The 26,246-nt window shown below is 36.5% G+C and overlaps 2 protein-coding genes across 3 annotated transcripts in view; both read right to left on the bottom strand.

Moving 5' to 3' along the window:
* IL7 (interleukin 7) overlaps positions 1–26,246 on the bottom strand; it is a 73,728-nt gene that overhangs the window by 7,053 nt on the left and 40,429 nt on the right. For both annotated transcript variants that reach the window (XM_019032740.4, XM_019032741.4), the window contains exon 3: positions 1,075–1,155. In XM_019032740.4, coding sequence (XP_018888285.1) covers positions 1,075–1,155 — 81 coding nt within the window. The remainder of the gene's footprint in view (positions 1–1,074; positions 1,156–26,246) is intronic.
* LOC101138975 (52 kDa repressor of the inhibitor of the protein kinase-like) lies at positions 19,473–23,564 on the bottom strand. Its single transcript, XM_055349718.2, is given in 2 exon segments — positions 19,473–22,012; positions 22,015–23,564. Coding segments are annotated over 2 exon segments (2,271 nt in total). The 5' UTR covers positions 23,513–23,564; the 3' UTR covers positions 19,473–21,239.

The raw sequence follows: 26,246 nt of genomic DNA, 5'->3' as shown, positions 1-26,246 counted from the left end.
TTATTCAATTTTAAACATGATAACCGAAGGAGAAGCCTTCTGGAAGCAACAATGTATTATAAGAGGTATGTGTGGTTTTTTCTTAGTATTTCTTGCATCTTTTGAGCTATGGAAGAATAGCTGATAATAAGAAAATAAAGGACTGTAGTCACCTAAAACATAAGTTTTGCAGATATTTAAATTAAGAAATTTTTAAAAAAGAATTTATGGTTGTGAGATGCCATGAGGCTAACTTAGCTACTGTGAGTTTTTAAAAGACTATGAAATAGCACACCTGTTTCTGTAGGGAGAAATGACGTAAACTTTTTAGGTTTTTTAAAGTGTAATATTATAACAACTAGATGTGGTAATCATTTAGAGATAAGCAAATATTGAAAGAAAAATTTTCAAGACGCTTCCAACTAAATTATACCAATGACTTATATTTGTATGTGTGCAAGAATTCACATTAACAAGTATTTTCTGTATAAGAAATTTAGAGGCCAGGCACCGTGGCTCACGCCTGTAATCCCAGCACTTTGGGAGGCGGAGGCAGGCGGATCATGAGGTCAGGAGATCGAGATCATCCTGGCCAGCATGGTGAAACCCCGTCTCCACTAAAAATACAAAAATTAGTTGGGTGTGGTGGTGCATGCCTGTAGACCCAGTTACTCGGGAGACTGAGGCAGGAGAGTCGCTTGAAACCAGGAGGCGGAGTTTGCAGTGAGCTGAGATTGCGCCACTACACCACTACACTCCAGCCTGGTGACAGAGCAAAACTCTGCCTCCAAAAAAACAAAAAAAGAAAGAAAATTAGAAATAAGAGATAGGTGTGTCTTTGAATTCGACAATTCTAGTATTTTCAAGGTAAAAAATAGAATGGTAAAACAGAAAAAAACTTGTTATTTAATAAGCACAGGACTATTTGTAAAACAAAAATATAAAATTGGGCCATAGCATGATTTAATCAATGGGAATTATGTGATCAGGCTGCAAATATTAATAGTATTCATATAATTGTCTAACAGAGGCACAAAAAATAGAAGCTTCTATAAAATCAAGCTTGAATGACAAACTCCAAATAATTATCATTACCTTATTAGCATCACAGATATGTCTTTTAAAAAAGTTAAATTCATTATTCAGGCAATTGCTACCAATTTCTTTCATGCTGTCCTGTAATAAATAACATAAAATAATATGGTTAAAAATGAGTACTTTTCTAATATCTTGTAATTATAAAAAATAATAATCTTATCATATCTGGTATTTATATGTGCATTTTAAGGAAAATAAGTTTTGCCTGGCTCAGCTGACTAAGCATGAGGAATCATTTTCTATAGTTGAAGGATAAATAAGTGTATACACAAATCCTCCCATATTTAGAGCCCCTCCCAGATCCCATAATTGAATCCCAGAATTCTCTAAGAGAATCTGGCTCATCTAGGGAAATAGAAGTACCTATTTTAGAAGTTATGCTTTATAGACAAAGTATTATAAAATGTGAAGTCATTAAGTTGAGATGAACTTAAGAGGTTATTCAGTCAAATTTCCTGCCATCAACAAATAACAAGAAAATGATTTTATATTAGAATGAAGGGATCCATACAAAGCTCAACACATAAGAGAAAGAATCACAAATGTATAACATACCTAAACCCTTTACCCCTTCATATCAGTTGTCTGTTTTACACTCTTTTCAGTTGAGCTGAGACTACAGGCTTATAATCAACATAGTATTTTCAACAGTCACAACTAATTAATTGGATGTGCAAGGAATATAAAACCATCTGCATTAGACAGTACTTTGAAATTGACAGTGAGAATTAGGTTGAAATTTATTCACAACATTTTTAGCAATCCAATTTTCTGGGATGGTTGAGGTAGAATTTTCCTGAGACAGTGTAATTGTATATGTGTGTATTATAAACATAGGAGTGAGAAAGAAGACTGGTATGTGCGCTATTTTTTTTTTCATTTACAAGGAATGTAGTAGAAGAAGGTAGAGATTATCTAAATCAATAATTTAGTTGATATTAGGAAAAACCTCCTAAGGTTTCAGATTTTCTTATGCACCGGGTTGGACTAGCTCTGTCCAGCAAACTAGCAACTCCATGCTATCAGAGCTTCTAGGACTAAAAGCAATCTTAGCCTATGTAATGTCTCCAGAGAAACAGGATAAGAAGTGGAGCAATGGCAGGATTTAGTCATGGGCTTTGAATCCTCATCTGCCTCTCAGAAAAGTATTCATTACTCCTATCACCTGTGAAAAGCATGATGATGTCTGGGTTTACCCTGATTTTAAAATGTATATACTATCAGTTTTATCTGCAAGAAGTGTCTGAATACATACATCTCAAGTGTAAAAGATACATTTTCAATAACTGTCTTCACATTGCCATTGTACATATTCCTGAAAATTTAGTGGATAATTAATATTTGCCTATTAAGTCATTTTCATGTTGACTTCCCCTTACCCCAAGGACAATAACTCATACATAATTTTTACTTTGATAAAACATAGAGTATTTAATTTTTACCATGTCATCCTTCAAAAAAGAAGGTGAAACATGTGTAGCTACTCTATATGTTATCTTCCAATTCACCAAAAATATCGTATGAGACAATATGTCACATAATGAATGCCAATTTTTTGCAACATGTTAGCAAATTGCATGACACATGAATATTTAAAAAGCCATATTGGCTAGGTGGCTGTTCTAGGTTATTAATAAAACTTATTTTTGGCAGATCCACAGAAAGATAATGTTACACCAGTTGATTTTTTTTTACCTAATGCTTGATAGGGAATGTAAATGTGTTACTATACCCTTAAAAGGTTGACTCCTATAGAGGTCACAGTTATTAATTCATCGACCTTAGTACATTTTATTAATGCATCTAATATAGATCTATATGACTGCCAATTACTGTTGCTTTCTAAAATTCTTTTCATTCATGCCCTATCAGAAGAATGGCTCAGAGTAAGAATTATAGATACATGGTGTTGGAAAGAAACTTAGATGGCCATCTTTTGATTTAACAAAGAATAGAATTACTTGACCAAAGTCACAATAATTATTTCTTATTCACATGTCACATATGTCCAGATGCAAATAAGAAACAAATCACAGCTAGGCACGGTGCCTTACGCCTGTAATCCCAGCCCTTTGGGAGGCCAAAGTGGGTAGATCGTGAGGTCAGTAGTTCGAGACCAGCCTGGCCAACATGGTGAAACCCCATCTCTACTAAAAATACAAAAAAAAAAAAGAAAAAATTAGCCGGGTGTGGTGGCACATGCCTGTAATCTCAGCTACTTGGGAGGCTGAGGCAGGAGAATCGCTTGAACCCAGGAGGCGGAGCTTGCAGTGAGCCGAGATCACGCCACTGCACTCCAGCCTGGGCAACAGAGCAAGACTCTGTCTCAGAAAAAAATAAAAAATAAAAATAAACAAATCATATATCACGTATGTCAAGATGTACATAAGAAACAAATTTCTTCAAATATTTTATAAATATGGAAAATCAAAAGAGAAAAGCCAGGATTATAAGACTGAACTGCAGTATTTTCTAGTATAAAACATGACACTGGCTAAGTTCTTTTTTTTAGGTAAAGTTATTTTTTAATACTTTTGTCTTTTAACTCTTATAGTAGAGGAAAAGTAACTTATAAACTATAATTACAGTATACACTATAATTACATACAAATTCATTACAGCCCTCTGAATTTGACTATATTTTATCTTTATGGTGAATTTTATGCTTTATCTTTACAGTGAGTTATATGCTTTCATATCTTTTCATGTTTTTAGTGTCTTTTTCTTTCTCTATTTTTTAAACATTTATTTTAAGTCCAGGGGTACAAGTGCAGGTTTGTTACATAGGTAAACTTGTGTCGTGGGGTTTTTTTGTATAGATTATTTCATCACCCAGGTATTAAGCCTAGTATCCATTAATTGTTTTTTGATCCTCTCCCTCTTCCTACCCTCCATCCTCCAAAAAGCCCCAGTGTGTATTGTTCCCCTGTATGTGTCCATGTGTTCTGATCATTTAGCTGCCACTTATAAGTGAGAACATGTGGTATTTGGTTTTCTGTTCCTGCATTAGTTTGCTAAGGATAATGGCCTCCAGCTCCATCCATGTCCCTGCAAAGGACATGATCTCATTGATCTCATTCTTTTTTGTGGCTGCATAGTGTTCCATGGTGTATACGTACCACATTTTCTTTATCCAGTCCATTATTGATGGTCATTTAGTTTGATTCCATGTCTTTGCCATTGTCAATAGTGCTGCAATGAACATACATGTGCATGTGTCTTTATAACAGAATGATTTATATTCCCTTGGGTATATGCCCAGTAATGGGACTGCTGGGCCAAATAGTATATCTGTCTTTAGGTCTTTGAGAAATTGCCATACCATCTTCCACAATGGCTGAACTGATTTACATTCCCACCAACAGTGTATAAGCATTCCTTTTTCTTCACAACCTTGCCAGCATGTTATTTTTTCACTTTTTAATTATAGCCATTCTGACTGGTGTGATGTGGTATTCCATATTTCTCGGAGGTTTTGTTCATTCCTTTTCATTCTTTTTTCTCTACATTTGTCTGCCTGCCATATTTCATTAAGCTCTGAAATTCTTTCCTCTGTTTGGTCTATTCTACTATTAATACTTGTGATTGCATTATGAAATTCTTGTAGTGTGTTTTTCAGCCCTATCGGGAGGATTGAGTTCTTCTCTATACTGGCTATTTTGAACCCTTGCTGGAGAGGTAATGAGGTCAGCTGGAGGAAAGAGGGCACTCAGGCTTTTTGAGGTTTCAGCGTTCTTGCTCTGATTCTTTCTCATTTCTGTGAGCTTATCTAATCTACCTTCAATGTTCGACGTTGCCTACCTTTTATTTTTTCCCCCTGGCACAATTTGGCCAATTTTCCATAGGGCTGCTGTGGTTTGCTGGGGGTCTACTCCAGTCCCTAGTTGCCTTGGATTTTCCGGTAGCTGAAGGTATCACCAGTGAAGGCTGCAAAACAGCAAAGATGGCAGCCTGCCACTTCTTCTAGGAGCTCTGGCCCAGGGAGGTATGAACCTGTTGCCAGGTGGAACGCACCTGCAGGAGGTGGCTGGAGATCCTGGTTGGGAGGTCTTGCCCAGTCAGGAGGAAGAGGATCGGGGACCCACTTATAGAAGCAGTCTGGCCATGCTTTTGTAGAGCAGCTGTGCAGTGCTGGGGTAACGCTTCACCGCCTGTTGGCTTGGGCTCTCCAAAGCCCACAGGCTGGACAGGTTCAGTACCCAAATAGCAGAGATGTCAGCCCACCCCTCCCTCTGGAACCTCTGTCCCAGGGAGTTTTCAAATCTCTGTAGGCCAGAGAACACCAGCGGGGATGGCTGGAGGCCCTGGTTGGGAGGTCCTGCCCAATAAGGAGGGATGGCTCAGGGACCTGCTTAAAGAAGCAGTCTGGCCACGTGTTGGTAAAGCAATTGTGCTGTGTTGGGGGATCCCTTCTGCCCGATCGGTTTGGACTCTTCAAAGTCTGCAGGCTGAAAAAGGTGACTTGCCCAAACAGTGAAGATGGTGGCCTTCCCCTCTCCCTGGGAACTCTGTCCCAGGTAGGCACAACACTGCTGCTGGTGGCTGGCTGGAATTCCAAGCCAATGTGTCTTATCCTTTGAGGCACCACGTAAGTAGGGCCCACAGACCATCGCTGCTTGGCCCACTGGATTCAGCCTCTTTCCTAAGGGTATGCACAAGGATCTAATCTGCTGCTTTTCTGGAGTTGCAGTTACTTTTGCCGGGAAGCCTGAAGCTGGAATATCTACAGTTCCTGGTTCTCCAACATGTGCCTGAGCAGCTGCTCTGCCAAGACTACCGTATCTCTGTGTATTAGACTGAAAGCCCTGGTGGAGTGGGTTCAAGAGGGGATCTCCCAACTCGAGGTTGCAAAGATTCGTGGGAAGAGTGTGGTTTCCAGGGTCACACATTCACTCACCGATTCTCTGGGCAGGGGAGGTTCACCTGGCTGGGTGTCGTGCCCAGGTGGGCTGTCGTCCTGCCTTTGTTTTCTATGTTCTCCATGGGTCAAGTTGTTTCCTTGATTAGTCCCAATGCGAGTACTTGGATGTTTCAGCTGAAGGTGCTGTATTTACTCGCCCTTTTGTTCCTCTTTGTGAGAGCCACTCACACTAGCTGCTTTTGGTTGGCCATCTTGGCCACTTCCCCACTCCTTTTCTTGCAAGTTCTTAAAATACATAATGTTCTTTACATTTGTAGAATTATATCTTCTTTAATTTCAGCATAGTTTTCTTCTATCTTTGAATTTTTAAATTACATTTTAAGTATCTTCTTTAGAAACACTAATTACATAAAAAATGAATCTTCTATTGAACTTTTTCTTTTCGTGTATGTGTGTACACACATATATATACACAAACACACAATTTCGTTTTGTGTGGTTTTTACCCATCCTGTCTTTCATATGCCTGTTTTAATGGAGTATTCATTTCTGGTTTTTATTTTAGTCTCTGTATTTCCCCAAAATCCAAAGAACATTTGTTTCTTTCTGGTTTCTTTCATACTATATTGTTTTTAGCTCTTTTTACATTGGTTTCTTAGAGACTTCACATTTTCCATTGTTTTCATGGATAATTAAACTTTGGTCTAGATACTTCATTTTCCTTTTGCCTATTTTGTGTTAATTCATTTGTTCATTTATTTTGCTAGTATCAGTGCATAATCTTCCTTTTAAATTTTCTGATTATTTTTGAAAAGATGCTAAAGTAGAGTAGATTATTGTTCAGCCAATATTTAACATCTAAACTCAACAAATGAGAGGATGTTTTCATTCCATATGGCTGATGTAACAAATTACCAAAAATTTGGAGGCTCAAAACAATAAAAACTTATTATCTCACATTTCTAGAGGCTCTGGGAGAGCATGCATTGTTTGCCTCTTCTATCTTCTGGTGTCTGCCAGCATTTCTCAGTGTTCCTTGGCTTGTGGCCTAGTGGCTCCAGTCTCTGCCTCCATCTTCACATCACCTTCTTTGTGTGGGTGTCAAGTCTTCTCCTGCTTTTCTCTTAGAAGGAACTTGTGATAGCATTTAGGGCCCACCAAGATAATCCAAAATAAACTCATCACACCAACATTCTTAATTCAATCACATCTGTAGATTCCTTTACCTTATACATTTTCAGATTAGAATTTTTTTATCTGGGTGGGCATTATTTAGCCTACTATAGAGAAGTATGCTCCTCTGTCCATTAATGTTGAGTTTGTCCAAAAGACATGTGGTAAGAAATTGATGCTTTCAGTACAGTTTCTGTGGATCAAGAATTTGGAAGCTGCCTAACCGGGAGCTTCTAGTTCATCTTTCATGAGGAGGCAGTCAAGATGTTGGTCATGTCTGTAGTAATCTGGACTTCATCAGGACTAGAGGATCTATTCCCAAGATGACCTATTCATGCAGGTATTGGCAGAATGCCTCAATTTCTCACCACATGAGTTTCTCCACAGGCTTTCTTCAATATCCTTCCAAGATAGTTGCTGACTTTCCCCCAAGTATCAATGTAAGAGAAAGCAAGGAGGAAGCCATGTCTTTTATTACATGGAAGTCACACACTGCCATTTCCTCATTATTCAGTTGCTTGCAGTGAGTCACTAATTCTAATCCACACTCAAGAGGAGGGAATTTAAGCTGTACCTCTTGTAAGGTGGAGTATCTTTGTGCATATGTTAAAACTCCCATACAGCTGCTCCTTCCATCTTATGACTTAGAATGAAACACATGGAGGTAATCGAACTCAGCCAAACTGCATACCTGTGAACCTAAGGTAAATGCATATTACTGTATGCCTTTCTCTCTTTCTGTGTGTGTATGTGTTTATAGCAAAAACTGACTGATAGAGAACTATTGCTTTTTAGATCAACTAATTGTCCAAAAATAAAGGTGGAAAAGGGCAAAGGTAATGAAATGAAACAGCTGTTCATTCTTACCCAATTTCTGTATTCTTTGTGATAGGACAGTTTTCTTCTGAATTTTTTTCATATTTTTCTTTTCAGGAGAGAAAGTCAATATGGTTCACAGTTACTCTTCATGGTCACATGTGCTAGAGCTAGCAAACGAATGTCTAATTATTGCTCATAGCTGATTGCTGCTTCCTTTCTGTTCTTTTTTTCTTTCTTTTTGTAGGGCTGGTTCTAAGGATTGGAAAGTTTTGGCATAGAATATATTCAGTCTCATGTCTCTTGCTATAAATAAAGTTGGTCCCTTAGAAATATATTTCATTGCTTTTTTTTTTTTTTTTTTTTTTTTTTTTTTGAGATGGGGTCTGTTGCCCAGGCTGGAGTGCAGTGGCATGGTCTCGGCTCACTGCAACCTCTGCCTCCTGGGTTCAAGCGATTCTCCTGCCTCAGCTTCCTAAGTAACTGGATTCCAGGCATGCACCACCAAAGCCAGCTAATGTTTATATTTTTAGTAGACACTGGGTTTCACCATGTTGGCCAGGCTGTCCTCAAACTCCTTACCTCAAGTAAAGTAGAAATATTTTTCATTTCTGATCATCACTATGACAACCTATCCATGGCCTTGTGCCATCTGAAGCCTTATTTAGGGGGCCTTTTAAAATGCGCTGCTTATTTTTTAGAAAATCTACTCTGTATGAAATTTGAAAAAGGCGTATATTGTTCCTGGAATTCTATCTCAATTGCTACAATTTTTACCATTTGTCAAGTAGCTTAGCAGATTATAGTATGACTTATTAGTTAATTCTTAGTTTAAGTTAAAGTCATTTATTCTTTGATCAAATATTTGAGCATTTACCATGTGCCATTTAGTATTAGGAATACAACAGGGATCAAAATCATACGTGGCTCCTTCCCTCAAGAAGTTTATTATTTGGTGGCAAAAACATTAATCCAGTAACAGCAATCAATTCCCAATTTGAGAACTGTTATGAATACAAGATATATGCTGCCATGAAGCCTATACAAGAAGATTTTACTTAAAAACCTCAATGAATACTTCCCGGAGAAGGATACTTCACAAGAGATCTCAATCATAAGTACCTTAGGGAAAAGGGGGATTCAGTAGCAAACAGTATAGGTGACTACTTTGAAGAGAGAGGGATCATGGCCTGTATGTGGCTAGAAAGAAGAGAGCAAGGGAAAGTAGGAATATGGCTGAGAGAGGAAGAGACAGAACTGGTTTGACATAAAGCCAGGGCTGGAAGAGACCAAATTATGTGTGGCCTTAAGGATATTTTAAGAAGTTTTGTATCAATCCTAAAAGCAATAATTAATGTATTTGTACTTACAAACATGGGAATAGTTTTTCTAGTTTACTTTTTTCAATGGTCATATTAACAGCCATATGCCAGATGGTTTGAAGAGATTCAAGAAAGTATATGGGTGAATCTTTAAGAGGCTATTACATAGTCAGTGCTTAAGATAATTATTTATTGCACTTGATGGTAAGAGAGAATCTAGAAATACATGAATAGATTTAAGAAATAGGAAGCAAATTTAATGTGGTTTGAAAATAAAAATTAAGCAAGATGGACATATCAAGGATCATTCTTGAGTTGTCTGGTGAGTACAACAAAAGAGTCAGATGCTCCTTGACTTACAATGGGTTTACATTCCAATAAGCCCATTGTAAATTCAAAAATTATAAGCCTAACTATGGTAAGCTGGTTACCATCAGTATTGTGTTGCCATTGAGATAGGAAATAGAAGAAGAGGTGGAGTGTATAAATTATGTGTTAGGTTTTAAACAGATGATGTTTGAGCTGACTTTCAAAGATTCAGGAACAGATGTCAAATAGACAAATAGTAAAGCCAGAGAGTTAGAAGGAAAGCCAAGAGAATGGATCGTTTTGAGGAAGTGGTGGTCCATAGTAAATGCCAATTAAAAGGTCAAGTAAATTGAGTCTTGTTCAAAATTTATCTACATAAAGAAAACAGCTAAAATAGAAAAGAAAGCTAATAATGGAATGGTAAAATAGATGATGGAAAATAAAATAAAATATTAAGCAGATATATTTGTTTTCAGGTAACGTTTATAAACAAGTGGTAAATCTATAATAAAACATTAAAAGAAAAAGGTACTATGTAGAAGCCTATATTTAAATGTGAATGCATATGTAGACACTTGAACACACTTATCTACCAGAAGTTTAACTGTCATTTAACTGACTTTCTGGATGATCATAGTTTCTATTCCTTCTGTCAAAACATATTCACTAATGCCCAGAGAACAATGAAGACTCCAAATTAGTAGTTTAGTTTCTTATGTACTCGTGTATATTTTCTCCCACCATTTCAGTTGCTTATTGACTAAGTCAATTCCTTAACACTAAGTTATACTTAGCATTTAATTATAATACTTAATACTATATAAATCAATAAAATATTAGTATAAAAATAGTTGTTTTGAGAACTTCTACTTTTCCATTTGGCATATAAGAAGCTTAGAAGTTGCCAATCCATACTTAAAAGTAAAAAGCTAAACCCATTAAAAAAAAATCAACAACTCTTCTTAGATCAGAGAAGTGAGGTCACAGGGCAAACCACTGCCCTAAAGTTGGAGAGACAGAGAGGATCCCCAAATTAGAGAAACAGATAGAACCACAACTTACTGAAGCAGAGATCCATGAGCAGAAACCTCCACAGCAACCATTGTGGGGGTAGAAAAAATTAAACTGTAATTGGCAAATTGCTGAAGGCTCAGTGTGAAACAACTTTGAGAATTAAAAACTCCAAGGGTACCCAGTCATAGTTGGGGGGGATACATACTTTTATGAGTTTGACCTTTAGGAGCTCTAACTACTAGGTCCTCAAGGTAAGTATCAGATGAGAAAGTCCTCTTGTGCTTCTGGTAGGAGGAGGGGAAAAAACTATTGTAAAATAAGCCAGAGGTGGGAGGATCACTTGAGCCCAGAAGTTTGAGACCAGCCTGGACAACATAGTGAGATCCTATCTTTACAAATAATTACAAAAAAATTAGCCACGCATGGTGGCACATGCCGGTGGTCCCAGCTACTCAGGTTGAAATAGGAGCATCACTTGAACCCAGGAGGTCAAGGCTGCAGTGAGCCATGATTTAGATCACTGCACTCCAGCCTGGGTGACAGTAAGACCCTGTCTCAAAAAAAAAATAATAATTTCTAAAAAGCTGAATAGTCTGTTCTCCTTTAAAGGGCCTAAACTCAAGGGAGACTATTTTACCAGAGCCTAACCTTCTGAGGTTTTATCAGAGTCTGATCTGCCTGGGGAAAAAAATACCCAGCTCCAGGGTCCTCTAGTTTTTCACATGTTGGAAGGCTGCCCTGTACCACCTAAGGAGGGGAAAAAAAAGAGCAGCACTGGTAAAGTTCACAGTCCAGGTCACAGGCTCGCCAAAAGACTAAGACCTAATCACAGGCTTATAGAACACATCCCCTTTTTCCACACCGTATTATGACATCACTAAAGGCCTGTTTATCACAGTTTCTTTTACTCAGAACATTATAATCAGCTATGAAAAAAAATTACAAGGCATACTAGAAGGCAAAACACACAGTTTGAAGAGCCAGAGCAAGCATAAGGTCCGGACTTACCTATGGCCATGAGGTTGGAATTATCAGAACAGAAATCTTTTTAAAAGTCTATGATTGAGGCCAGGCGTGGTGGCTCACGCCTGTAATCCCAGCACTTTGAGAGGCCAAGGCAGGCAGATCATGAGGTCAGGAGATCGAGACCATCCTGGCTAACACGGTGAAACCCCTTCTCTACTAAAAATACAAAAAAATTAGCTGGACATGGTGGCAGGCACCTGTAGTCCCAGCTACTCAGGAGGCTGAGGCAGGAGAATGGCGTGAACCCGAGAGGTGGAGGTTTCTGTGAGCCGAGATCGTGCCACTGCACTCCAGCCTGGGCAACAGAGTGAGACTCCGTCTCAAAAAAAGAAAATAAATAAAGTCTATGATTAATATGCTCAGAGCTGTCAGAGCTGTAATGAAAAAATTAGACAACAGACAAGAACAGATAGGAAATTTAAGCAGAGAGATTAAAATTCTAGGAAATAATTTTAAAATGATAAAGATCAAAAACAGAAAGAAAATATGCCTTTGATGGGCTCATTAGTAGACTTCACATAGCTGAGGAAAGAATCTTGGAGTCTAATGATAGGACAACAGAAACTTCCAAAACTGAGAAGCAAAAATTAAAAAAAAAAAAAACTGATAAAAAAGAACAGAATATCTAAGAACTGTGGGACAACTACAAAAGGAGTAGCATACATGTAATGGGAATATAAAAAAGGAGAAGAGACAGAAAAAGAAAAATCAAGGGATGAAGAAAATATCTAGAAAAGAATGCAAAGTGGAGAAAAGAAACAACTTACTTATAGAAGAGCAAAGATAAGAATTACATCCAAATTCACCACAGAAATCATGCAAGCAAAAAGAGAGAGGAATGAAATATTCAAAATGTTAAGAGTAAAGAACCAGTGTTTAAATTATGTACTCTGTGAATTTAGCCTTCAAAAGTGAAGGAGGAATAAAGCCTTTCTCAGACAAACAAAAATTGAGAGAATTTGTTACAAGTAAACCTGCCTTGCAAGAAATCTTAGCAGAAGCTATTCAGGAAGAAGGAAGATTACATAAGTTAGAAACATGGATCTAAATAAAGGAAGGAACAGCATCAGAGAATAAGTGAAGGTAAAATAAATACTTTCCCTTATTTTTACTTTTTTTCCTTTTATTTTTAGTTGACACAATAGTCGTACATATTTATGGATGACACAGTGATATATTTCCATATGTGATATACAATGTGTAATGATCAAATCGGGGTAATTAGCATATCCATCCCCTCTAACATTCATCATTTCTTTCTGTTATGAACATTCCAAATCCTCTATTCTAGCTTTCTGAGCATATACAATAAATTATGGTAAACTATGTTCACCCTACAGTGCTGCAGAATGCCAGGGCTCATTCCTCCTATCTAGTTATAATTTTGCATCTGTTAACCAACCTCTCGCTATCGTCCCCTCCCTCCTACCCTTTTGTGCCTTTAATACCCACAATTTTATTCTCTGCTTCCATGAACTCAATTATGTTTTAGCTCCCACATATAAATGACAGCATGTGGTGTTTATCTTTCTGTGACTGACCGATTTGGCTTAATATAATGTCCTCCAGGCTCATCTGTGTTGCTGTGAGTGACAGGATTTCATACTTTTTTTATACCTGAAGGTTATTTCATTGAGTGTATATATACTACATTTTCTTCATCCATTTGTTTGTTGATGGACACCTAAGTTAATTCCATGTCTTAGCCATTGTGAATACTGCTGCAATAAACATTAAGTTACAGGTATCCCTTTAATAGACTGATTTCCTTTCCTTTGGATAACTGCTTGGTAGTGAGATTGCAGGAGCACATGCTAGTTCCATTTTTAATTTTGTGAGGAAACTTCATACTGTTTTCAATAATGGCTGTACTAATTCACATTCCCACCAACAGTTCCAATGGTTTCCTTTTCTCCACATCCTCATCAACACTTATCTTTTGTCTTTTTGATAATAGCCATTCTGACAGGTGTGATACCTCATTGTGGTATTGATTTGCATTTTTTCCAGTGATTAGTGATCTTGAGCATTTTTTCACATACTTATTGGCCATTTGTATGTTTTAGTTTCATAAATGTCTATTCACATCCTTTGCTCACTTTTTTTTTATTATTATACTTGAAGTTCTGGGATACAGAACGTGCAGGCTTGTAACATAGGTATACATGTGCCATGGTGGTTTGTTGCACCCGTCAACCCGTCATCTACATTAGGTATCTCTCTTAATGCTATCTCTCCCCTTGTCCCCCACCCTGCGACAGGCCCCAGTGTGTGATGTTCCCCTCCCTGTGCCCATATGTTCTCATTGTTCAACTCCCACTTAGGAGTGAGAACGTGCGGTCTTTGGTTTTCTGTTCCTGTGTTAGTTTGCTGAGAATGATGGTTTCCAGCTTCATCCATGTCCTGCAAAGGACATGAACTCATTATTTTTTATGGCTGTATAGTATTCCATGGTGTATATATGCCACGTTTTCTTTATCCAGTCTAACATTGATGGGCATTTGGGTTGGTTCCAAGTCTTTGCTATTGTGAAAAGTGCTGCAATAAACATATATGTGAATGTGTCTTTATAGTAGAATGATTTAAAATCCTCTGGGTATATGGGATTGGTGGCTCAAATGGTATTTATAGTTCTAGATCCTTGAGGAATCACCACACTGTCTTCCACAATGGTTGAACTAATTTACACTCCTACAAACAGTGCAAAAACGTTCCTATTTCTCCACATCCTCTCCAGCATCTGTTGTTTCCTGACTTTTTAATGATCGCCATTCTAACTGGTGTGAGATGATATCTCTTTGTGGTTTTGATTTGCATTTCTCTAATGACCAGTGATGATGAACTTTTTTTGATATGTTTGTTGGCCGCATAAATTTGAAAAGTGTCTGTTCATATCCTTTGCCCACTTTTTGATGGGTTTGTTTATTTTTTTCTTATAAATTTGTTTAAGTTCCTTGTAGATTCTGGATATTAGGTCTTTGTCAGGTGGATAAATTGCAAACATTTTCTCCCATTCTGTAGGTAACCTGTTCACTCTGATTATAGTTTCTTTTGCTGTGCAGAAGCTCTTTAGTTTAAATAGATACCATTTGTCAATTTGGGCCTTTGTTGCCATTGCTTTTGGTGTTTTAGTCATGAAGTCTTCCCATGCCTATGTTGTGAATGGTATTGCCTAGGTTTTCTTCTAGGGTTTTTATGGTTTTAGGTCGTATGTTTAAGTCTTTAATCCATCTTGAGTTAATTTTTGTTCTAAGGCATAAGGAAGGGGTCCAGTTTCAGTTTTCTGCATATGGCTAGCCAGTTTTCCCAGCGCCATTTATTAAATAGGGAAATCTTTCCCCATTTCCTGTTTTTGTCAGGTTTGTCAAAGATGGCTGTAGATGTGTGATGCTATTTCTGAGGCCTCGGTTCTGTTCAATTGGTCTATATATTTGTTTTGGTTCCATTACCATGCTGTTTGGTTACATTTCCTTTGAAAACCGGTACAAAACAAGGATGCCCTCTCTCACCACTCCTATTCAACATAGTATTGGAAGTTCTGGCCAGGGCAATCAGGCAAGAGAAAGAAATAAAGCATATTCAAATAGGAAGAGAGGATGTGAAATTATCTCTGTTTGCAGATGATGTGATTGTATATTTAGAAAACCTCATCATCTCAGCCCCAAAACTCCTTAAGCTGATAAGCAACTTCAGCAAAGTCTCAGGATACAAAATCAATGTGCAAAAATCACAAGCATCTCTATAAACCAATAATAGAGAGCCAAATCATGAGAAAACTCCAATTCACAATTGCTACAAAGAGAATAAAATTACTAGGAATACAACTTATAAGGGATGTGAAGGACCTCTTGAAGGAGAACTACAAACCACTGCTCAAGGAAATAAGAGAGGACACAAGCAAATGGAAAAACATCCCATGCTCATGGAAAGAAGAATCAATGTCGTGAAAATGGCCATACTGCCCAAAGCAGTTTATAGATTCAATGCTATTCCCATCAAGCTATCATTGAAATTCTTCACAGAGTTAGAAAAAGCTACTTTAAATTTCACATGGAACCAAAAAAGAGCCCGTATAGCCAAGACAATCCTAAGCAAAAAGAACAAAGCTGGAGGCGTCACGCTACCTGACTTCAAACTATGCTACAAGGCTTTGCTCACTTTTTAATCAGGTTTTTGTTGTTGTTTTGTTTTGCTGTTGAGCTGTATGAATTCCTTATATATTCTGAAAATTAATCCCTTGTTGGATGAATAATTTGCACATATTTTGTCTCATTCTACAGGTTGTCTCTCCACTCTGTTAATTATTTCCATTGCTGTGTAGAAGTTTTTAGTTTAATACAGTCACATTTGTTTCTTTTTGTTTTTGCTACTTGTGCTTTTGAAATCTCAGCCACAATATCTTTCCCTAAAAATGTTCTGAAGCATTTCTCCTATATTCTCTTCTAGTGGTTTTATATTTCTGGGTTTTATGTTTAAGTCTTTTATCCATTTCGAGTTGATTCTTATATATGGTGAGAGATAGGGGTCTAGTTTCCTTCTTCTGCCTGTGAACATCCAGTTTTCCTAGCACTATTTATTAAAGAGACCATCATTTTCCCATGTATGTTCTTTCATATTTGCCAAAAATAAGTTGGCTGTAAATACATTGATTTATTTCTGGCTTCTCTATTCCGTTCCCTTGGTCTATGTGTCTGTTTTTATACCAGTGCTATGTTGTTTTGGTTATAGCTTTGTAGTATATTTTGAAATTATATAGTATGAGACCTCCAGCTTTGTTCTTTTTGTGCAGTATTGCTTTTGCTATTCAAGTCCTTCGTATTTCCATACAAATTTTAGGACTGTTTTTTCTCTTTCTGCGAAAAATGTCATTGGTATTATGATAGGGATTGCATTAAAGTTGTAGATTGCTTTGTGTAGTATGGTCATTTTAACAATATTAATTTTTCCAATCCATAGGCATATTATATCTTTACAGTTGTTTGTATTCTCTTCAGTCTTTCATTAGTGTTTTGTAGTTTTCATTGTAGAGGTCTTCACCTCCTTGGTTAAATTTATTTCTAGGTTTTTATTTTTATTTTATTTTCCTGGCAAAAATTGTAAATCAGATTGCTTTCTTGATTTCTCTTTCAGCTAGTTCATTATGATATAAAGAAATGCTACTGATTCTCATATGTTAATTTTGTATCTGGCAACTTTACTGAATTCATTTATCAGTTCTAAGAGTTTCCTGGTGGAGTATTTAGATTTTTCTATGTATAATCATGTCATCTGCAAAGAGGGACAATTGACTTCTTCTTTTCTAACTTGGACACCTTTTATTTCTTTCTCCTGCCTAATTGCTCTGGCTAGGGCTTCCAGTGAGATGCTGAATAGGAGTGGTAAAAGTGGGCATCCTTGTCTTATTCAGCTCTTATAAGAAAGACTTTCAGTTTTTCCTCATTCTGTAAGATGATAGCTGTGGGTTAATAATATATGGCCTTTATTGAGTTGAAATACTTTGTTTCTATGCCAATTTATTAAGAGTTTTCATCATAAAGAGTTCTTGAATTATATCAAATGCTTTTTTTCTGTGCTAGTTGAGATAATCATATGGTTTTTGTTCTCCACTCTTTTGAAGTGATGTATCACATATATTGATTTGTGTATGTTGAACCTTCTTTGCATCCTTGGGATAAATCCCACTTTATTATGTTCTATTATTTTTTAGATGTGTTGTTAGATTCAGTTTGTTAGTATTTTGTTGAGAAACTTTGCATATTGGCTTGTAGTTTTCTTTTTGGTTGTCTCTTTATCTGGTATTGCTATCAGGGTAATGCTGGCTTTGTAGAATGAATTAAGAAGAATTCTCTCCTTTTCGTTTTTTTTTTTTTTTAAATAGCTTGAGAAGAATTGGCGTTTGTCTTGCTTTAAAAGTTTGGTAGAACTCAGAAATAAAGCCATGGTCCTGGGCTTTTCTTTTTTGGGAGAATTTTATTATTGATTCAATCTTGTTACTCGTTATTGGTCTGTTCATGTTTCCTGTTTATTTCTGGTTCTGTCTTGACAGGGTAGATGTATTTAGGAATTGATTCATTTCCTCTAGGTTTTCCAATTTGTTAGTGTATAGTTGATCAAAATAATCTCTGATACTCCTTTATATTTCTGTGGTATCAATTGTAATGTGTGCTTTATTTGTTTCTGGTTTACTTATTTGGGTCTTCTCTCTTTCTTAGTTAGTCCAGCTAGTGGTTTATTTTTTATCTTTTCACCTCCTTGGTTAAATTTTTTCTAGGATTTTATTTTTATTTTATTTTCCAAGTGGTTTATGTTTATATTTTCAAGAAATAAAATTTTGTTTTGTTAATAGTTTTATTATTTAGTTTAGTTTAGCTTTTTAGTTTCTATTTCCTTTTTTCTGCTCTTTATTTTTCCCTTCTTTTTATTAATTTTGGGCTTGGATCCCTCTTGCTTTTCTAGTTCCTTGTGGTGCACTGTTAGCATGTTTATTTGAAATCTTTCCACTTTTTTGATGTAGATGGCTATTGCTATAACATTCCCTCTTAGCACTACTTTTACTATATTCCATAGGTTTGGGTATGTTGTGTTTACATTTTCATTTGTTTCAGATTTTTTTTCATTTTGATCTTCATTTTTTCATTAATCTAATGATCACTTTGAAGCCTATTGCTTTATTTCAATGTATTTGTACAGTTTCCAAAATTTCTCTGATTATTGATCTATAGTTTTATTCCATTGTACTCTGGGAAGGCATTCAACATGATTTTGATTTTTAAAAATTTTTTGAGACTTGTTTTGTGGACTAGCATATGGTTTATCCTGAAGAACGTTCCATGTGCTGGTGAAAAGAATGTGTATTCTGTAGCTGTTGGATAAAATATTACGTAAATACCTGCTAGGTCCACTTTGTCTATAGCACAGATTAAGTCCAATATTTCTTTGTTGATTTTCTCTCTAGATGATCTCCCCAATGCTGAAAGTGGGGTGCTGAAATTTCCAACTCTTACTGTATTGGAGTCTATCTCTCTCTTTAGCTCTAATAATATTTGCTTTATATATCTTAGTGCTCCAGTGTTGAGTCCATATATATTTACAATTGTTATATCCTGTTAATGAATTGATCCCTTCATCATTACATACTAGACCTCTTTATCTCTTGTTATGTTCTTTGACTTAAAGTCTACTTTGTCCGATATAAGTATAGCTACTCCTGCAAAGTTTTGGCTTTCATATGCATGGGATATGGTTTCCGTCACTTCACTTTCAGTCTATTTGTGTCTGATATGGTTTGGCTGTGTCCTCACCCAAATCTCATCTTGAATTATAGCTCCCATAATTCCCATGTGTTGTGGGAGGGACCCAGTAGGAGGTAATTGACTCATGATTGTGGGTCTTTCCCATGCTGTTCTTGTGATAGTGAATAAGTCTCATGAGATCTCATGGTTTTATAAATGAGAATTTCCTTATACAAGTTCTATTGCCAGCCCTCATGTAAGATATCCCTTTGTTCTTCCTTTGTTTTCCACCATGACTGTGAGACCTTCCCAGACATGTGGAACTGTGAGTCCATTTAACCTCTTTCCTTTATAAATTACCCAGTCTCAGGTATGTCTTTATTAGCAGCATGAGGACAGACTAATACAGTGTCTTTACACATGATGTGAATCTCTTGTTGGCAGCATATAATTGGGTCTTTTGTGTTTTCTTTTCTACCCATTCAGCCAGTCTATACCTTATAATTGTAGAATTTAAACCATTTACATTCAATGTTGTTAATAATAGGTGAGAACCTACTACTGTCATTTTGATAGCTGTTTTCTGAATGTTCTGTATATCCTTTGTTTCTCTTTCCTCTTTTAATATTTATCTTTACAGTTTGGTCATTTTCTGTAGTGACAAGCTTTGATTTCTTTCTTGCTTTCATTAGTGTATCTGCTTTACCCGTGAGTTTAATTCTTTCTTGTGCTTTCTAAATAGTAGACATCATCCTTTTACTTATAGATGTTGTACTCCCTGAAGCATTTATTATATGGTTGATCTAGTAGTGATGAATTTCCTTCAGTTTTTACTTGTCTGAAAAAGATGTTATTTCTCCATCCTTTTTAAGGGATAGCTTTCCTGGGCATAGTATTCTTCATCGGCATTTTTCTTTCAGCACTTTGAATATAGTATCTCATGCTCTCCTGGCCTGCAAGATTTTTACTGAGTAATAGGCTGCTAGTCTGATGGGATTTCCCCCAACATGTGACTTGATGTTTTTCTCTTGCTATTTTTAAAATTCTCCCTCTGTCTTCAACCTTTCACAGTGTAACTTTAATGTGCTTTGGAGAACATTTATATTTTTATTGAATCTAGTAGTAGATATTTTAGCTTTCTATATCTAGATGTCTATATCCTTCACAAGAAGGAAGAAGTTTTCAGATATTATTTCAATAAATAGGTTGTCTATGGCATTTCCATTTTCTTATTCTTATGGAACTTATAAAATTGAAATATTTGTTTGTTTTATGGTGTCCTATATGTCATTAGGCTTTCTTCATTCTCTTTTATTCTTTTATTTCCCCCCCACCTTTTTTTTTAAATCTGGCTTTGTTATTTGAAAAAACCAAGTTCAAAAATTCTTCTGCTTGATTGATTCTATTGTTGAACTCTTGATTGTATATATATATTTTAATTTCATCTACTGAATTATTTATTTCCAGGATTTCTGCTGGGTTCTTTTTTTTTTTTTAGCTTTAAACAAAATTCACATTTTATTTAGATTGAAATAAACTATACAAAATTGATTTTCTTCACCAAAAATAACAGCAATATTTTCCATATTTTTCTAGATAAACCACAACACTTATTTTGTAGGTTTTCCAGGTTTTGCTTATAAATCAAGATGAGGAAGTAGATAAAAGTCATGGAAAAAGACAGAAAAAAAAAAAGCAGACAAATCAGTTGTCAGTATCCATGGCCTCTGATTCTGTCTCAACCATGAAACAGAAGTGTTCAACATATACCTGCTAAAAAGCTTAGGAAGATGTAGGCTCCACAAAGGAATGTAAACAGCAACGAGATGTGGAACAACAGCAGGCTTTTCCATTCAAACTTTGTCATTTGTTTCTTTAAGTTCGAGAAAGACAAAATCTACACTGAAATCCTTGTTCGGTGAGCTCACAAGCTTTTCTCCGGTAATTTCTTGCAATTGTCCAGTATAGATTTTTAACATACTTAAAACTCCTATTAGTCAAAGGTCAATTGTGGGCTTCACTATAACATTTTATAAAATGTATTCCTTCCTCCCACACCTCTTCAAAATATATTTCTTCAAAGAATTCATAACACCCAACAAGTAGAGATCCACAGTGATAATAAATGCTATGTCTAAAATGACTTAACTGAAACAATTCCAGAGTGCCGTCAACAGAGATCACGCAAAAGGAAACAGGGAACTTTCAACGTTCTCTTCTGGAAGAACAGGTAGGTCTTCAAAGCTTGAGAGTTCAAACAGGGGCCATTTAAACAGGTAGATTATCAATGGCTAATGTATTCAATGGAGTCCTATAGGCAAATATATTTAGTGATTAAGTGGCCTACATACACCTTACGGCTTTTACTTCCAAATATCAAATATAAGAAAGCCTATTTTTAAAAGTCTCTTAGGTATTTTCCACAGTTTCGGAATTATCTGTAGGAAGCTCTGACTTACTTGTATAGAGTTTAATATATGTGTCCACCATTAAATCCAGGTCGTGTTTTATATCAAAATTTATGTTAAGCAAAGCCAAGTTACTTGACCTTTGGTCTGTCAAAGTGTTCCTCAAATATGCTTTAAGACACTTTCATCCATTTTCATACCGCTCATTCTCAACCTTCATCACAGGAAGAATACACAGGACCTTCAGCAATGCATACACATTAGGAAAAAACTTGATGTCAGGCAGTTGGAGGGCTTCATAGATGGTGGACGGAAGCTCTATATCTTTCCCCCTGTGTTTCCATTTGATTCTCCAACAATGAAGCTCAGCTGACAGCGTGTCAGGATTGGGTAAGTCACTTCTACACATGTCAGCATGGTGTTCCTCCGACGTATTGAATTTGAGTTGTCCCATGACTGAGGGTACCAGAGATAAGCATTTAAGAGCTTTGAGGTGCTGTTCTGAGAATATATCTTTAAGTTCCTGAATAATGTGCTCCACTGTTGGGACACTTAGGGTTTCTTTATAGCAACTCTCAGAGGTTAGCTGAGATTCCAAGTTACCCTGGTGAGCTCTGCGGAATTTCCCAGGGAGTTTCATTTGAATAACAAGTTTGGTTGCCAAATTTGTGGCTTCCTCAAACCAAAATTCATGATAAACTTGAATATTTTCCATCAATTCGTTGAGTGAATGCAGTACTGCAGTCAAGCTACCAGCTGCAAAGAAGACATCAGGAGGTTTTTCCCAAAGGCTCTTGTAAAAGATAGGACATTTTTAAGAACAACAATAGTAACAATGAAATCAAAATCTGTTACTGCACTGCAGAGTACAAATGCTTGGCCAGCTATATAGTTATTCCATCTAATATTTGTGTCACTATTTATACCATCTAAACATAAAACAAGTGCTTGCAGGAGTTCCACTAAAATTTCAAAAGCATCATGCCTGCCTGTCCACTGAGAATGGCAGATTTCCTTCAGTTCTTTACCCCTTTCTTTACTGTTCTGAAAAAGAACAGAAATTACGTTGTCAAATTCTAAAAGCAGTTGTGGTGATCGATGGAAAAAAGAACAAACTTCCTCAATTGTTCCTAATGCAACAGATACTCCCATAACAGGTACTGATTTTGCCAACCACATATTTAAGGCACAGAAAGAGCAAAGTGTGTAGATAGCTCGGGGATATTTCTCTAAAAGTCTAGAAGCAACAACTTTCATTTTGGAAGAAAATCCACTAGAGACAATGTAAGCCTGGCCACGACAATACTCCATATTTAATCCCCACTTCTCAGTTATCATAGTGTGAAATTTCACAGCCAAAATTTCTGCATCGGCTTCATAAGGCAGGAAGCCTATAAATTCCTCTCTTAGGTTATGAGATTCATCAACAAACCTCACCAACACAGGTAGGTGCTCTTCCCCTGCTATGTCCACTACATCGTCAGTGATAACGGAAAAGAAGTGTGAGTCTCTCACTTCCCTGAGAGTTTCTTCTCGAATACAGCTCTCACAGATCTCTAGCATCTGCCTCTGCTGTGTTTTTGAACAAAACAACGTGTTAACTGCTGTTGTCTCAAACCGCTTTCTCAGAACCTCTTCACCAGAATTTATCCGACACTCCAGCAGTGCCTGAAAGTTATCTGGAGTAAAGAGACCTTCTGGGATTTCATCAGCCTCATGTCCATGCAGAGGTATGTTTTGCTTTCCCATCAGAATCAAGATTTCAAATAGAGATTTTAGGTATTCTTTGTTTTCCTTCTCTTCAAGGGTTAGAGGTAAAATGTCCTCATCTTGCCCTTCACCCTCTTCTTCGCCGGGGTTCTGAGCATTGCTATTGTTGGTTTCTTTATGTTTTTGTTCCTGCTCAGAAGTTTCATCAATTTTTTTCTGTTTCAGTGTCCTGATTTCATCTTCACTCAGTTCTTTTATTCGTTTTCTGTGTCTACTACGTGGGTTGTTCAAATGACTGGTAAGATCAAATATTGTTGGTATTGCATTATCTCGAAGAACTGTCCTATAAGGACTAGTTCTACAGATCATAGAGGTCTCAAAATGTTGGGCACATAATCGATAATGTTTATTTAGATGATCAGGTGTTTTATCTTCTAAGTCTGCTCTCCTACAGTTCTCCACCCACTTCTGGCATCTGGCAGGGTCCCGCGGGAACCTGAAGAAGGCCAAGTCGGACTGCGTGCTCTTCCGCGTGCAGCTGGGGACAGCGCAGAAGTTCGGCATCGTCGCCCGCCCGCCGGCCGGCCCAGCCCTCCCGTCCCCGCCTCCTCAGGGCAGTCCGCCCGCCCGTCGGGGCCGGGGAGGGGAGCCAGGCCGGCCGGCCGGCTCGGCAGGGCCGACGCGCGGGGGAGGGGCGGGCGGGCTAGAAGCCGCCGGATTCTTTTTTTATATCTGTCTCTCTTTCTTGAAATTCTCATTGAAGACATGAATTGCCTTCCCAATGGCATTTTTTTTCTATTGTGTCCTCTTGTATTTGTATCTGTGTCCTCTTGTATCTCGCTGCATTTTCTTAAGAACATTATTTTGAATTCTTTTTCAGGCTTTTTAACATATTTACATTTCTTTGGGATATTTTACTGAAGAAGTATTGTATTCCTTCAGAGGTGTCATTTTTTTCTTGAATTTTCATATTTCTCATGTCCTTACCTTATCTGTGCGTCTATTTTAACAGTTTCTCTTTTAATTTCATGGATTGGCTTCTTTCATAGAGAAAGACTTTTCCTGTAGCTGTAATTATAGTATTGTTTGGGGAAGATGTTTTGGCTTTAATTCTGGGCTAGCACAGTAGTGTCGTCTCTGTATGTTCTATTTGGATGCTATCAATGTCAGCATTGTCTGAGAGTTCTTCATTGGCTTAGGCTCTGGTTGTTAGTGAAAATTATGGTGAGGTGCACCTGTCCTCATGCCACCAGATGCTGCACACAAGCACTGTCAGTGGTGAGTAGAATCGGCCAATATGCAGCCCCCTGGACAGCATTTGTTGGTGCCAGTGATGGCACATGGGGTGGTTAATCTTCACGCCCCCAGCCTATTTTTCTTATTCTTAATTGATATAAAAGTTAATACCTTCAAATAATGATAGCAACCATGTATTCAATTATGCTTATATGTTTATTTATAAGTGAAATGAATGATAGCAATCATAAAAGCTTAGGAGGGAGAAATTAGTAATATTTTGTTACCATAAATTACTTGTACCTCCTATAAAGTGGTATAATGTTATTTGGAAGTAGATTTAGATTGGTATTAAGTGAAAATTGCTCATATAAAAATGATACAGAGACATCATTTTAGATCCAATAGACATTAAACAGATAATACACAAATATTATGAACAACTCTAAGTCCACAAATTTGATAACCTATATGAAATGCATCAATTACTCAAAAGGCACAATCTACCAAAACTCACACAAAAAGAAATAGAAAATCTGAATAGGACTATATCTATTCAAGAAATTAAATAAAAAATGATGTTACAAAACAAAAAATACTAATCCCAGGTGAGTTTATTGCTGAATTCTATCAAATATTTAAGGACAATATTGTATCAATGCTCCACACTATCTTACAGTGTGTGTAAGCAGGAGCAGGAGGAATACTTCTCAACTGATTCTATAAGGCCAGCATTACCCTAATATCAAAAATCAAAGACACTGCAAGAAAATAAAACTATAGACAAGTACCTCTCGTGAACATAGATACAAAAATCCTCCACATAAAACTGTATACTTTTATACATTATTGGATTCAATTTGCTATTGGGGATAGCACTTATCATCTACACCACAATTGAGTGGATTTTATTTCAGGTATGCAAAGGTGTTTTAACATTGGAATATTGTTTAATCTAATCCATCACATCAATAGGCCAATGAAGAAAAATCACACAATCATATCAATAGATGCAGAAAAAGCATTTGACAACATTCAACACCCATTCATGATAAAAAATTTTAACACATTAGGAATAGAGAGGGACTTCCTCAACTTAAAGGACATCTACAAAAGTCCTATAGCTAATATCACACTTAATAATAAGAAATTTGAAGGTTTCCTGATAATTAAAAAAAGCTATCTCCCTTCACTTCAGCTTTCAACATCTTACTGCAAAACTTAGCTATTGCAGTAAGACAAAAAAGGAAATAAAATGTATACAGATTGGTAAGAACAAAATAATACAGTCTTTGTTTGCAGATGATATAATTGTCTATGTAGAAAATTTTTTTAAATTGGTAAAAAAGTCTCTGATAACTAATAAGCAATTATATAAAAGTTGCAAGATACAAGAGAAATAAATCAATCACTTTTCTATGTACCGTCAATGAACAAGTGAAATTTGAAATTAAAAACCCATTGCCACTTTATGTTAGCAGCCCTAAAAATAAAATGCTTAAGTGTAAATCTAAAAAAAAAAGTCCAAGATACATATGAGGAAAACTACAAAACTCTGATAAATAACATCAAAAAAAGAAAAAAATAAATGGAGAGATATTCCGGGTCATGGGTAGAAAGACTCAATATTGTCATGATGTCAGTTCTTTCCAAATGAATGGACAGACTCAATGCAATTCCAATCAGAATCCCAGGAAGTTATTTTGTAGAAATTGACAAATTGGTTCTAAAGTTTATGTGAAGAGGAAAAAGACCCAGGAGAGTAAATTCAATATTGAAAGAAAAGAGCAAAGTTAGAGGACTGACACCACTCAATTTCAAAACCTACCATAAACTTACAGTAATCAAGACACTATAGCATTAGTGAAAAAACAGACAAATAGATCAATGGACCAGAATATGAGCTGAGAAATCGACTCACCTAAGTATAATCCATTGATTTTTGACAAAGGGGCAAAGGCAATAAAATGGAGCAGTCTCTTTTCAACAAATGGTGCTAAGACAACTGGACATTCACATCCACACCCCTAACATTAATCTAGACACAGACCTTGAACCTTTC

The sequence above is a fragment of the Gorilla gorilla genome, chromosome 7, assembly GCF_029281585.2.
Source record: "Gorilla gorilla gorilla isolate KB3781 chromosome 7, NHGRI_mGorGor1-v2.1_pri, whole genome shotgun sequence".
Lineage (NCBI taxonomy): Eukaryota > Metazoa > Chordata > Mammalia > Primates > Hominidae > Gorilla > Gorilla gorilla.
The sequence above is the reverse complement of the archived record's forward strand: the minus strand, read 5'-3'. Positions and strand labels throughout refer to the sequence as shown.